Genomic DNA, 15,304 nt, shown 5'->3' with positions numbered 1-15,304 from the left:
TGATCCCAAAAGAGCAGAATCAAGAGCCAGGTGCTCAGGAGCTCACAAGAGCATCGCTTTATTGAAATTCTCCTTTATTAAATTTGTCCTTTTAACCCAGAGCCCTTAAGTAAAGATTGGATGTCCAGATTGGCAAAAGTGGGTACCCTTTGGGATATTTTTGAAGGGCCAGTTTTCAATATGTGTTCAAAGCTTTCAGAATATCTCTTTCCTTTAATGCAGAAATACTGCTTCTAAGAATGTCTCCTGAGATCCTAAGGAATGAGATTCATGAAGCCATGATTCTAGGGATTTTCACTGCCAGTTTTACTCAGAATACAGAAAAATGGGAATCAATCTCCGCGTCCAAGAGTGGGGATTCATCAGATAACTATGATTCTGCCGTAGTAGAATATAATGTTCCACATTTGCTGGAAATGTTGACACAAAAGTGTTTCCATTAATGTGAAAAGATGTTGCTGATCTATTCCTCATTGAAACATATAGCAAACAATCTATTTTGGTATAGAAAAGACGTCCGTGTGTGTGTGCACATGTGTGTACATCTTGTGTTTGTGAGATTGTGTGTGTCTAGATAAGTATTTTCCTTCTCCGTTATTGGATTTTTTTTTCCTGTAATAAAGATGAGCTTCTAGTGTAATGATGTAAAAAGGAAGAAGCTGCATTGTGTTCAGCATGCCTTGCTTATAAGTCAGGAAATTGTCAGATACTTGAGAACTACCTCCATCCAAAGAATTCAAAAAATGAGATTTTGGTGCTTACCAAGTGGAGTCACCAGTTTTCTGGACCACTCGTGCAGTAGTGAGCAGACACGTTGGGTGGGAGAAGGCGGGTGGTGGGGGCAGTGAACCCTCGGGATCGGAGACATTGAAAGCCGTAGCCGCTTAATAAGTAGAGTCGGGGGATCCCTGGGTGGCGCAGCGGTTTGGCGCCTGCCTTTGGCCCAGGGCGCGATCCTGGAGACCCGGGAATCGAATCCCACATCAGGCTCCCGGTGCATGGAGCCTGCTTCTCCCTCTGCCTGTGTCTCTGCCTCTCTCTCTCTCTCTCTGTGACTATCATAAATAAAAAAAAAAAAAAAATTAAATAAGTAGAGTCAGCCTGGGCTCACTCCTGCTCTCCTGTCTTTTATTTTATTAACAATTTTATTTATTTATTTGACAGAGAGGGCATGAGCGGAGGGAAGAGGGAGAAGCAGGTTCCCTGCTGAGCGGGGAGCCGGATGGGGGGCTCCATCAGACCAGGACCATGATCCGAGCCCAAGACAGACACTTCATGACTGAGCCGCCCCGGTGTCCCTGTTGCAAAGTGTTTAGTCAGCGCGGCTGCTGTAGCAAAATGAAAGTGGATGGCTGATCAACTAGCAGAAATTCGTTTCTCACCATCCTGGAGCCTAGAAATCTGGGGTCCTGGTGAGGGCTTGCTTCCTGGCTCATGGATGACTGCATCGTCCCCTGGCCAGCCTCTACAGGAGTCCCCTGTGATGGTTTTTTTTCTGACACTAGTGGTTTTCCCTTACCAATTCTCCACTTCTCTGGCCACCACCAGGGTCTCTAGTGATCCGATTAATTCTGACCCTCACTATCCAGAGTTAGCAGAGACCCCAGAGGTGTAGGGCCAGTCCCACCAGACCTCCTCTATTTCAGACTCCAGGTCCCAACCCAGGGGTTACCTTCTTTTTTTTTTTTTTTTTTAATTTATTTATGATAGTCACAGAGAGAAAGAGAGAGAGAGAGAGGCAGAGACACAGGCAGAGGGAGAAGCAGGCTCCATGCACCGGGAGCCTGATGTGGGATTCGATCCCGGGTCTCCAGGATCGCGCCCTGGGCCAAAGGCAGGCGCCAAACCGCTGCGCCACCCAGGGATCCCCAGGGGTTACCTTCTGACCAACTGGCTACAAATTTGGGGGTTCCCACACCCCCCTTCAAGTTTGAGAGTTCGCTGGAATAACAGAACTCAGGAAAGCGCTTTACTTACTATCATTGGTTTATTATAGAGGATAAAAGCCAGGAACAGCCAAATGGAAGAGGTGCTCAGGGCAAGGTACGAGAAAGGGGTTTGGCGCTTGCGTTGCCTTTTCCCCGGGGGGCACCACCCTCCTAAGCACTTCAATGTGTTCATCAACCCAGAAGCCCCTCAGGCCCCACTGCTTTGGGGTTTTTATGAAGTTTTCAGTAAGTAGGCATGATTTGCTCTAGATTATTCAGTCATTGGCCATTGGTGATTGAACTCAATCTCCAGGCCCGTTCCCCTCCCTGGAGGTGGGGTTGGGAGTGTGCAGAGAAGCAAGATCTAACCTACTTCCATGGTAGTCGGTCTTTCTAGAGACTGGCCCCCATCCTGAAGGTACCAGCATTGTCTCCCACCCCAGTGAAGCATCTCACTGGCATGTAAGAATTGGTGATTTCTGAGGGTTTTCAGAGCTGAGTGCCAGGAACCTGGGACAAAGACCAGATACACATATTTTTTTATTATACCACCACTCCCAACGGGTCTCCCCACTTCCAGGCCTGTGTCCTGGAGTCTATTTCCATCCAGCTGCTCGACTTGATGAAGATACTTGACAAGTGACTGCTCAAAATGCCACCTGTCTCAGGATTTGTATTGTGACCTCTGGGGTTCTGATGCCCCCTTGACCTCCTCCTTCTGGCTCACAGGGCTCCGGCCCACGGGCTTCCCAGCTGGATGCTCCCCCCATGGCCCTTGGCCCTTCCTCGCCTCCTTGCCATCTTTGTCCAGTGTCCCCTTCCCAGGTAGCCCACCCGAGCACCCTATATGACACTGAGCCACGCCGCCCCTGCACTCACAGCCTCCCTTACCCTAGCCCCCTTACCAATCCACGGTCAGGACTCATCTGGCAGGTCTGCGGTTTGCCGTTTTTCCTCCTGTTAGAAGGCAAAGCGAACGGGGCAGGGACCTTGCTTCCCGAGGTTTCCCAGGCGTCCTTCCTCTCTCGTGGTCAGCATGGAACAGTTGAGAGGACACATGGCTGGCTGGTTCTAAACTGCCAGCCAGAACCGGGACTCGGGGTTCTGTGTGTTCACCTGGCTGCTGGCCCAGGCTCCCTCCCCTGGGAGACCCTGTGTGCACAGGGGGTGCAGCGGTGATGCTCGGGCTCAGCCCCCTCTGACCGCTTCCCTCTTCACTTCTAGACTGGCCTCATTGTCGCCTGCTACCACGGCTTTGTGGACACTGTTGTGGTCTTAGCCGAGTGCCCTCACGTTGACGTCAACTGGCAGGACAAGGAGGGGAACACAGCTCTAATCACAGCCGCGCAGGCAGGTAAGACCCACGTTTCCTTCCCTCCTTGGCTGGGGAGCAGCTGCCAAGAGGTGAGGGATGGTGGAGGGGGGCGCGCTGCACGTGAACTCAGCTCAGGAGATAAACCTTAGGATGGGAATGGTCCAGAAATCTGTCCTACTACATTAAGAGGTACAAGGAGAGGCCGATCCATCCTCGGACACATTTTTGTTGTGCCTTTGGGACGATGCAGAGTTTGTTTGCACAGAGCTCACCGTGGGGCACCTCTTGCCCTGCTGCGTCCAAAGTCTTGGAATGTGAAGTTGCACCAGAAACCCAGCCTTGTCATCCCTTCACCTAGAGCATCGCGCCCCAGGCAGTGTTGGAGATGGGGAACGGAGAGATGCTGGTGAACTCACTACTCTCGCTCACTAGTGATAGTGTATCAGGCATATTTACACTTGACCTATAGGTGTAAGGAAAAGCCAGGTGCTGCTTGCTGAGGGTGTATCTGTGTAACACGGCGGGACCATTAGGGAGAGAGCCTGGCAGGTATACGTGTACATCCCAGTACGTGTGCTTCAGCCCAGGACGGTCATTGCAAGAAGTGGCACTTCTGCTCTGCCTGCTGAGTGCATCGCGGCTGTCCTCTTCTAGGATTGTTTTCGGACATTTTTGGAGACAAACACAAAGCTGTGCTTGTGCCTTCAGGACCACACTCTGTTTGTACTCGTGGTATTTAGTGGGTTTGTTACTTGACCACTTTGAAAATTCTTGGCTGCCAAGATGAATTTGTTGGATCATTCAGGCTCTGAGCTGTGAAGAAGCTGCTTCTGGCTGAGTTGGGGAGAAAAGGCGTTTGCTTATTAGTGGAATGCAGGACACCTCACGATGTCATTGGGAGCTGTTGGGTATCAGACTCAAGGCTGCAGAGCTGGAGAAAATGCCCCAAACCATCTGCTGCCGCCACCAAAGAGAGACCTCCTTGTCCCGTTTTGCATCACGGGCTCCTAGGTCAAAGCCGGCACGGGTGACTGATCCAGGGAACCCAGGGAACCCAGGGAACCCAGGGAACCCAGGGAGCCCAGCCTAGCCAGCATCTTCCCGTGATGAAATGGGAAGTAGTCCATACACACTGCTTTTCGGTCAATATGGGTAAATGGAGAACTCCCTCAATTTTGCCAGTGTGTTGACCTCAGCAGCTTTTAGAGTGCAGAGCTTTGCCAACGGAGGCACTCCAGGCTTTGAAAGCTGAGGTCCATAGTGTCCTGAAGTGCAAGAGTGTAAGAGTATATCGCATGGCATTCAGCGATCATGGGCTCCCCATTCATCGCCTCCCACCGGCCTGGGAACTGGGGATACCCAAGTGATGGGCGGTTCTACGTTGAACTAATTCTCCAGCTCAGTAGGCATCTGATGGAGCTCTGATGGAGGGTGTGCTGGGGACCACAACTAGCTGTGTGGTTTAGGACAGGGCTCATGGAAGAGGGGGTTGTGGCAGAGGTGGACTTGACCTGAGTGCCGAAGAAGTCAGAGGGAGGCTGTTGCAGCCGAGGCACCCAGGTGCCAAGAGGGAGCCCAGCACGCCTCTGGTGATGTGGCAGTAAGATTGCATTCGGCTAGGAGAGGTGAGAGGTGGCCCCACAGGGAGCAGGGACCAGCTCATTAAGGGTCTAGATGCAATGCGAGGGAATGCATTCAGTGCCACGAGGCTGGCTGTGTGATGACGGAGCCTGGATAGTCTCCAAGGGCCCAGAGGCAGAGAAGGAGCAAGAACCAGCTGGCAGAAAGTGGTGTGATGTGGATGGTGGAGGAGAGGCGGCATCCGGGAGGGCTTCTAGCGTCTGGACAGGGGATGATGAATTGCAAAGGGGTTTATGTAAAGTAATAGATGGAGAAGCATTGGCTCTGTTCGGTGCTCGGGCTGTTTGAGATGTGAGACATCTACATAAGAGGCCTCAGCAGCAAGCGGAGGGCATGGAGGTCCAAACTCCAGTGCCCGTTGGGGTACAGACCAGAGGGTTCAGGGGTAGCTGGGGGGGGGGCATGCTGTGGTGTAACACCCAGGGGCTACCTTCTGAATTCTTGCCTATCTGAAAATAATAGGAATAACGACTTGTCCTTTGCCTTTTTTTTTCCCATTGAGTGTTGCAGGGGAATAGTCTGATTCCAGCCTGCTTTTGTATCTTTGTTGATACCCTGATCTTGTGAGACTCGTAAATATCTCCCCGCTTGTCCTTGACATTGAAAACAGCCCCCTGCCCCAGCTATATACAGATCTCAGCTCCTTCTCTCTGCATTTGTTTTGACTTATATTAGGTATATTTTCAGGAAATTGCTGTTAATCTCTTTGAAACACTATCTGCCCTATTTTGTTCTTTTTTGCTGAGATTTGCTCTTAGGCATAGAATAACTTGGTCCTCATGCCACGACTTTCTGTCTCATCCCCCCCCTCCATTGTATTACTCTAAGATTTGGGCAAATCCTGTATATTATTTCATTATTTTGTTTCTGTTCCATTTGTTGGATTACATTTACTTTATTCTTTTTGAGCATCCCTCAAGTCTCAGTCTGTTTCGGCTTCTATAACAAAAATCCCACATCCAGGGGGATTAAACAACAGAAGCTTGTTTCTACTGTTCTGGAAGCTGGGAGCCCAAGATTGGGGTGATAGGGGATTTGGGTCCTGGTGAGAGCTCTCCTCTTGGCATGCACGGGGCACCTCTTCTGTGTCCTCATGTGATAGAGAGAGAGAGAGAGAGAGATCTGTCTCTGGTATCTCCTCTTCTAAGGACACCTGTTCTCTTGCAGCAGGGCTCCACCCTTGTGGCCATAGTTAATCTTAATGCCTTCCACAAAGGCCCTATTTCCAAACTCAGTCGCTTTGGGGGTTGGGAGCCCAACAGAGGAATCTGGTGATACAACCATTCATTCCATCACACTCATCCTTTACGCAGGGGCTGTGCTTTTCCTGGATTGATGTATTATAAGTCACAGATGACACAGGTCCTCTCAGGGGAAGAGAGAGGCCCAGCAAAGGGAGAAGCTCATGTCCCTTCCAGGCTCAGGACCTGGGGCCGGCAGTGCAGATGGAGAAATTTGGAGCTAAGGGCAGCCCAGCGAGGGACACCTGGGAGGCTCAGAGGTTGAGCATCTGCCTTCGGCTCAGGGTGTGATCCTGGGGTCCTGGGATCGAGTCCTGCATCAGGCTCCTGTGGGGAGCCTGCTTCTCCTTCTGCCTGTGTCCCTGCCTCTCTCTCTGTATCTCTCATGAATAAGAAAAATCTAAGGGCAGCCCAATGGCTTCTCCCATCCCTGCTTCATCCCTGTCATCTCACGTCCGAGTTGTGTGGGAGGGGAGCAGCACAGCCTGTGTCTGTAGAGGGTGGCCCCCACATTGGCCTGGTGGCTCTGCTGTCTGCTGTGCTGGGGTGCAGGAAATGGCATTGGCGGTTCAGTGTGGCCCACAGCCCACCTTTCCTTCTGCTCCTGCCCTGCGCATTGGGGCTGCGGCTGAACTTCCCCAAGGTCTTGATGTCCGGCCTGACCTCCCCTGCTGCTTGCACCCGCGTCCACCGCCAGCAGGCCTCCTGTGGTTTCTGGCAGTGCCACTGCCTTCTCTCTGCTCTGTGGTCACCTGTGCGAAGCAGAGAAGGGGACAAGACACCTGTGTTCATGCCCCTGCAACTGTGACCTCAAGGGAGGCGATGGTCCCTGGGGGAGCCTCTCCTCCCACAGGAGTGAGATTATAGCTTGGTTAGATCGTGAGGATTGCCAAAGCTGGCATGTATTTAATTTTCTGGGCCCCACATGTAAGGGTGTAGCGGAGAGGTGTTGGGGCTGTGACCAGACTGGGTTGCACAGGACGATGGCTGCTCTGGGTGCTTTCTCTACTTGGCACCGCTGATGGTCTACTAAGTTGATGATACGATAAAATACAGTGTTTGGGAGAAAACCACATAAGCAGCTCAGGTTAAACACAGAAAGCCAGTGAAGTTCAGGGTGAAAATCTCCTAGCTTCTCACTAGTTCTGTCACCTGGAGGTAACCATTGTTAATTTGATGGGTACATGGGTTCTCTTCCATCTTCATAAAGAACTATATTTCCCTTTCTTACTTTTTTTTTTCAAGATTTTATTTGCTTATTCATGAGAGACCCAGAGAGAGGCAGAGGGAGAAGCAGGCTCCCTGAAGGGAGCCTGATGTGGGGCTCAATCCCAGGACCCTGGGATCACCCTGAGCCAAAGGCAGATGCTCAACTGCTGAGCCACCCAGACGTCCCTCCTTTCTCATTAAGTTTTCTCTTCCTACTGGTGTCTAGATCATTACCTTGTTTACTGGTTTGCTCAAGCTATGTATGCTGCTGGCTGGGTCCCGGGCCCACCCTCTTCTCTGCCTGGCACCCACTCCCTGCACCTGGGCTCTGATCCCTGGGACACCCACCCTAGGCCTGCTTTAGAACTGAATTGTCTGGGGATATGGGTGAGGAGGGGTGACGTGGTGGTTTTTTTTTGTTTGTTTTTTTTCTTTTTTTGCTTTGTTTTTTTTTTTTTCACCTTAAAAAAATCTGGTTAAAGAGCATTTCCTTGTTTGTCTTAATCGCCTCACTGGGAGGAAGAGATTTTTCCCTAATTTGTTTCTAAAGGTTGTGACAGGCCCTCCCGGGCTGCCCCACTCCCTGTGAGCACCATACTTTAGAGTGCAGCCTGCTTCTCAGCCTGGAGCCTCCCCCCATGGGGAGGGGGTGGTGGCTAATCTGTGTTTTGATGCAGATTTGGTTAGAACAGGGATTGCCCAGCTCTACCCCCTGAGTTTCAGATTGAAACTGATTGGGGAGGGGCCTGAGAATGTGCCTCTCAAGGGGTTCCCACAGAGTTGCTGGTCTGGGGAACCCAGGCTGAGAACTGGGTGTTGGGGGCACCCATACCAAGGGGTGACCGGGGTGGCCCTCGGTGGCCATTCAAGGCTGGGGAGGCCACACAGCCCGGACAGACATCAGAGGGACACACAGCCATCATTAAAGCGGGGAGAAAGGCAAGCAGTCGAGGTGTTCCTGAAACAGTAGGGAGAGGCATGAACTCTAAAATAAAGTCACCTCTTCTTCCCCTTCCCCACCCATACTCTCTAAATGAATGAATGAATGAATGAATGAATGAAATCTTAAAGAAAAAAAGAAAGAAGCATTTATTCTTGGCTTTAAGGAGGCCCTCCCCAAATCCGGTTCATGAGCCAAGCCATGCACGGGCAGTCTGAGGCACACCCCCCCCACCCAACCCCTGCCTTCCTACCCCGCACCCCCCAGAGCCTCAGTGCCACTCTGTCCTCTGCAGCGAGCAGCATGCATAATGCCAGGCTGGCCCTCCCTGCATTTCCTTCAGGATTATAAAAATAAGCTCAAGGAATAACAAGTTTCAAGGATGCACCAGAGGTTACTTGTACCCAACCAACCTTATCACCAGTTTAAAAAGACACCTGCTGGGCAGCCCCGGTGGCGCAGCGGTTTAGCGGTTTAGTGCTGCCTGCAGCCCGGGGTGTGATCCTGGAGACCTGGAATCGAGTCCCACATCAGGCTCCCTGCATGGTGCCTGCTTCTCCCTCTGCCTGTGTCTCTGCCTCTCTCTCTCTCTAGCTGTGTCTCTATGAATAAATAAATAAAATCTTAAAAAAATAAAAAGACACCTGCTACTCTCTCACTTAGCCACACTCCTGCCCTTCTGCTAAAGAGGAACAAGTGGTGAAGTAAACACACAACTCCACCCCTGAGACTTACTCATTTCCTTGGTTATCTTTCTTTATATTTTGCTTTTGTTGGGGGAGGTAGGATAGAAGTTGGAACTGCAGCGAGAAAGAGCTTCTCTCTTTTTTTCTTTAAGATTTCATTCATTCATTCATTCATTCATTCATTCATTTAGAGAGTATGGGTGGGGAAGAAGAGGTGACTTTATTTTAGAGTTCATGCCTCTCCCTACTGTTTCAGGAAAGACTCTGTTTGGGTTTTTAAGCTAGAGATGGTCGTGTCCCATTTTAATCCGATTCCAAAACCAGTTTTATTTATATGATGGTTTCTTAATTCCAAAAGATGTCTAGTAATATGTGCTTACAGTAAAACAAAACAAAACACAAAAAACAAAAACCAACCACAGAAGTATTCCTTTTTTTTAAAGTCGCAGTCCACTCTCCCACATCCTCTGTCTCTCAAATCTCCCGCTGTGCAGCCACCCACACTTCCAGACCTCTCTCCCTTCAAGCACACACGTGTGTGCCTGTGCTTTTTATGTACATGCGCATGGATAATTCTGTAGAGCTTTTCACTCGAATTTTTTTCACTTAGTAGATCTAGGAGATCTTTTCACATAGACCTGTGGACATGAGATTTACCTTGTTCTTCCTACAGCACATTCTGGAGTGTGATTGTGTGTCGCTGGCCGCATCCTCTGTGTCCTGTAACTGTGAGGCGGTTCAGTAAGCTGTGACTCATCCACTCGGTACAGAATCCTCTTTTAAAGCAAATATTTGTTCAGCAATTACTTCATGTCCAAGGGCTACCACGGGGAGCCAAGGCACACAGCTCCTGCCTTCCAGGGGTTTCCGAACTAGCCGGTGCAGGCAGCGCTGCAGTGAGTGGCGGGGGGTGCATTTCTGAGCAGGGTGTTTTGAGCAGCAGGTGTTCTCAGAGGGCTGGAGGGACGAATTGTAGGGGCTCTGTCCCTGGAGGAGGCCGGCAGAGTTAGGGGCGGGAGCCCAGGCAGGGGGCTGCCCCTCAGCACACCTGCCACCCTCAGCTGGCAGCCTGTGGGGCGGGAGGTGGGCGGGGGCGCAGGGGAGAGCACCCCCGTGTCTCCTTCTGCCCCGGCCCCAACTGAGCCACACCAGACACCTGAGGGCTGAGAACAGGCCGGTGCTGGGTCGAGGCCAGCCTTGGGCAGAGAAGGAAGAGGAAGCAATGTGCAGATAGATTCTTAGAACTCAATTGCTTCGTCAGGACATGCATGTTTACATAGCTGCTGCCAAGGGGCCTTTAGGGAAAAAAAAACTCACGTATTTATGCTTTCCACCAAGTTCCCAAGGGTATTCTTGCCAACCCTGGAAAAGATCAGTTCTTAGTGTTTGCCAGTCCTTGGATTACAGTTTGCAATTGTTTCCCTGATTCTCATTGGAGGCCAGGATCTGTTATGTTCTGGGTGCAGCTGACTGGATACCCAGTGAAACAGGGCTTCGGAGAAGAAACTGTCTTCTTTTGCAACATGACGTGTCTGAAGGCCACAGTTAGGGGGTTGCTTCATTGAATTGCCCCATGACACCAGGATGGGGGGCCAGCTTCTCAGAAGTGCTGGTCACCTTTTCCTCGCGATGCCAAGACTATAGCACATGGAGGCCTTGGGAGAGAGGAGTGAATGTGTCTGTGTGTCCTGTTCTCTAGGGCAGGAAGACATTTCCAGAAGCCTCCAACAGAGTTCCATTTATAATTCACTACCAGGGTTATGTCACACGCCCTGTGCCAAAACAAGTCACTGGCAAGGGTGACAGAATGACCCCAAATGACGTGGTCTAGTCAACATCAGCCCCAGCAGGATCTGTGTGGTTAAGGGAAACTTTCAAGCGACCATAGGTTTATATTATTTGATATCACACCTGCACTGAAAGTCCTGGCTTTCTTTTCTATGGCATTCACTCAGCATTTGTGAGTATGAATTAGGGTACAAATGCTTTGATCTGCCTGTCGCGTGTTCTCTAAAAAGTCTAACCTCTTCAGATACTTAATGTGTGATAAAAATTCAACCGAATCTGTATTAGGCCCTTACAATGGAGAGGATGTATGAAAAGAAATCCCTCAAATAATCCCTAGGTCTCGTTTAGCCAGCAGTTCCAACTTCTATCCTACCTCCCCCAACAAAAGCAAAATATAAAGAAAGATAACCAAGGAAATGAGTAAGTCTCAGGGGTGGAGTTGTGTGTTTACTTCTCCACTTGTTCCTCTTTAGCAGAAGGGCAGGAGTGTGGCTAAGTGAGAGAATAGCAGGTGTCTTTTTAAACTGGTGATAAGGTTGGTTGGGTACAAGTAACCTCTGGTGCATCCTTGAAACTTGTTATTCCTTGAGCTTATTTTTATAATCCTGAAGGAAATGCAGGGAGGGCCAGCCTGGCATTATGCATGCTGCTCGCTGCAGAGGACAGAGTGGCACTGAGGCTCTGGGGGGTGCGGGGTAGGAAGGCAGGGGTTGGGTGGGGGGGGTGTGCCTCAGACTGCCCGTGCATGGCTTGGCTCATGAACCGGATTTGGGGAGGGCCTCCTTAAAGCCAAGAATAAATGCTTCTTTCTTTTTTTCTTTAAGATTTCATTCATTCATTCATTCATTCATTCATTCATTTAGAGAGTATGGGTGGGGAAGGGGAAGAAGAAGAGAGAGAGCATCTCAAGTAGACTCCTGTGCTGAGTGAGGATCTGGACATGGGGGTCCAGCCCACCACCCTGAGATCGTGACCTGAGCTGAAACCAGGAGTTGGACACTTAACCAACTGAGCCACCCAGTTGCCCCCTAAATGCCTCTTTATTTTTATTTATTTTGTTATTACCTCACGTGACCATGATTTTAGCCTGACTTCATTCTGATTTTTATTTTTATTTTTCGACATGTTTTCCTTTTTCTTGATTTCTAGTGTTTCAATTAAGAAATTCGAGCTTGGCAAGTCTCTGGGCTTTCCTAGAGTTGCCTTACCTATTCCTGTAATCTCCAGTTTTCTGAGCCCTTCTCACTGGCTGCTGCAGTGTCCCTCCCCCAACAGTTTACCCTGCTGTTAATTCAGACACCTGCCTCTCCCGAAGACCAAGGGGAAGCCTGTCTGTAGGGCCCTCCCACCCTCCCCTATGTCTATCTCCCCCCTCCCAGTCACACCTCCACCCTTGGGGAGCACCTATGGACTCCAGTGCTGTAGTCTGATGTGACATTTCCAAAGTCAACGGTTCCCTCTACTGGCCTAGTTTGGAAAAGTACATTTCAAGTACCTGGAATCGAACCAGTCAAATCTTTAGGCCACTCAAATTCTGTAACATTTTCTCAGTTTTAGAAGAACATGGGTGTTTTGTCTGTTTCCTTCCCTTGAATAAAAGAGTAAATGAGATTCTTAACCTAAGACTGGTATCCAGTAAAATGTCGAGTGAATTAACAATTAATACTTATGACGTCCATGTAATTTTTAGGTAATGTGGGTTATAGCTTGATAATTGACAACCTTCTTGATAAGTGTATTTTTTCCAAGTCAGAGGTAGTGATCCCTGAATCTTATCATTTACCAAATATGTATTGAGTTTGCAGTCAGTTGGAAGTTTTGGATGTATGAGTAAGGTCCTGAGGGTTGTAGTGGTGGTAATCTACAGCCACATGGGAATGTGGACATGGGATATTATGGTTCAGTTGCCTAATCCAGGCCTGGGGGACCAAGGAAGAGCCTCCGTTGGAATAGATGACTCATCAAGTAGCAGGGTAACAAAAGAAAAACAAGTTTATAGACATGTATACCTCATGTATACATGGGAAACACCCAGGGAAAAGTGAGTAACTCAAAGAGGTGACTTAGAACTCCAGCTTATATGGGATCTCCTGTCCTGGAGAAATGACAGGGTAGAGGAAAGTAGCTTTTGGCTTCCAGAGATGCCACTCGGTGGGAAGGTTGACTGGTAGGTAAAGACTGGAAGGTTTGTTATGTAGATTTCTCTAGTGCCATCTCCAGGCTGAGAGGATCTGCAGGTGCCTTGGTGATTAACTTTTGTCCGTCCTGGTATAGAGGGAAGGAGAGACTCCTTTGGAAATTTCTACCCTGCTTCTAGGCAAATGGAAGAGGGCAGGGAGCTTTTCTTGTGTCCACCCTCAGTTCAAAATAATCTATGTCAAAGTAGCATAATTTGGGGTGGCATCTTCTACCTTTCAGGGAGTAGGGCTAGATTACATTAAAAGGAGCTAGCTTATTAAAAGAGTTGGGACTTGATCTAAGTCCCAAGTAGAAACCATTATGTGCTTTAAGTAGTAGTGTTGGTCAGAAGAGCTTCTTCTTGGAGTTACCATGTTGGTAGTGTGGAGAGTTGTTGGGAGGGCAGAAATGGGACCAGGGAGGATGGTTAGGAAAGGGGCTGTAGCCCAGTGGGGATGTGGTGGACCAGATCAGGATGTAGATATGGGGATGGAGCAACAAGGATAGACTTGCAAGGCATTTAAAAGATGGAGATTGGGCAGCCTGGGTGGCTCAGCAGTTTAGCTCCTGCCTTCAGCCCAGGGTGTGATCCTGGAGACCCAGGATCGAGTCCCACATTGGGCTCCCTGCATGAAGCCTGCTTCTCCCTCTGCCTGTATCTCTGCCTCTCTCTCTCTGTCTCTCATGAATAAATAAAATCTTAAAAAAAAAAAAAGATGGAGATGAAAAATAAAAAAAATAAAAGATGGAGGTTGGCAGAGTTGCATGATAGTTTGGATGGGGCAAACGTAAGGGAGGGCTGAAGACAAAGCCTAGATCTCTGGCTTGGGAACCTATTCTATTAGTGATGTTTATCATTGAATATGGAACGTTGGAGAGAGGAGCAGGTTTAGAAGAAATACGTTTTGGGTTTGATTTGTTTGTGGGACACTCAAGATGAAATATCCATTCAAAAGATATTAAAATAGGAAAGTCAGGAAGAGAGACAGAGATAAGAGTTCTAGGGTGATAACTGCATCTGGGAGAATGGATAGGTCACCAAGGAAGAGTGTATGGATAAGAGGAGGGCTTCGTCATGCATCTGCAGCACAGCAGCATTTCAGAAAGGAGAGAACAGAGAAGCTCATTAAGGAAATTGAGACAGAGTGGCCAGAGAGATAGGAGGAAGATCAGAAGGGTGAACAGTCTGGATATACTTGAAAAGAGTGTTTCAAAAAGGATGGAATAGACAAGGGGTAAACACTGGAGAGGTCAAATTAGAGGAAAATTGACTCATTGGGTTTTCCTACAATATGGTCACTGGGGACTGATGGAAGTCACTTTCAGGAGGATTGGGGGAGTGTAAGTAGCAAGAGCAAGAGTGGATGACTCTGGAAGTTGAACTGAGAAGTTGGATGACTAAGGGTCAGGGCTAGAGTTGGGAGACAGGTCCATAGGAACATTATCAGTCATTATGATGGACTGGATGTTTATGTTCCTTCCAAACTTGTGTTAAATCCTGACCCCCAAGATGATGGTATTAGGAGATGGGCTTTTGGGAGGGGATGAGGTCATGATGGTGGAGGCTTTAGGAATAGAATTAGTGCTCTTAGAAAAGAGACTCCAGAAAGTACCCTCCCTGCTTCTGCCATATAGGGACCCAACCAGAAGACAGCAGTCTATGATAATCAGGAAGCAGATCTGACCAGACCCTGGGTCTGCTGGCATCTTGATGTTGGACTCCCCAGCCTCCAGAACTATGAGAAATAAATATGTTATTTAAGCTCCCCAGTCTATGGTAGTTTGTTAGAACAGCCTAATTATACATAATTATTTTTTTAAGATGGGATACCCTTGTGCATGCATATCCAGTTAGATATTGTTGTGTAACAAGCAGCCCCAAACTCCAGTTTAAGATATGTTTATTGTTCACACATCATTGAATGGCTGGGGATCGGATAATCTAGACTGCTTGCGCTCACAAATTTGTGAATGAGCTGGACCCTGTTCTGGGGGCTGCTTGTGGACTTCAGCTGGGCCAGCTCTGCTCCACACGTTTCTTATCCTCTTCCTGGGACCATCAGGCAAGCCTGGGCATGTTTTTCTCATGAAGATGGCTAGACTCTCTAGATGGCTAGATGGGAGTCTAGCCAAGTAAGTGCATTCCAAGCTTCTGCTTGCATCATGCCTTTAAATGTCCCATTGGCCAACGTGATGGAAGGGCAAGGTGAAAAACTTGGGCCATTGCTGCAATCTGATGAGAGTGGATTTGCAAGGAGGGAGAAGTTGAAGAGAAGAGGTCATCGGTAGTACAGATACTCCATGGAAGTGGGTGAAGAGTGTTTTTAAAGCATTGCAAGGGGAGGAGAGATTGCTATTTATAAGTAGAAGAGTCACCC

The 15,304-nt window shown here is 48.9% G+C and overlaps 1 protein-coding gene across 4 annotated transcripts in view; it reads left to right on the top strand.

Annotated features, from left to right (window-relative positions):
• Window positions 1-15,304, top strand: part of ANKRD33B (ankyrin repeat domain 33B) — an 81,747-nt gene that overhangs the window by 44,934 nt on the left and 21,509 nt on the right. For all 4 annotated transcript variants that reach the window (XR_005383659.1, XR_005383661.1, XR_005383660.1 and 1 more), the window contains exon 2: window positions 3,153-3,282. Coding sequence is in view for 1 of the 4 variants with exons in the window: in XM_038583317.1 (XP_038439245.1) it covers window positions 3,153-3,282 (130 nt within the window). In the remaining 3 variants the exon portion in view is untranslated. The remainder of the gene's footprint in view (window positions 1-3,152; window positions 3,283-15,304) is intronic.

This window comes from Canis lupus, chromosome 34, assembly GCF_011100685.1.
Source record: "Canis lupus familiaris isolate Mischka breed German Shepherd chromosome 34, alternate assembly UU_Cfam_GSD_1.0, whole genome shotgun sequence".
NCBI classification, from domain to species: domain Eukaryota; kingdom Metazoa; phylum Chordata; class Mammalia; order Carnivora; family Canidae; genus Canis; species Canis lupus.
This window is presented reverse-complemented; position numbering and strand designations above follow the sequence as displayed.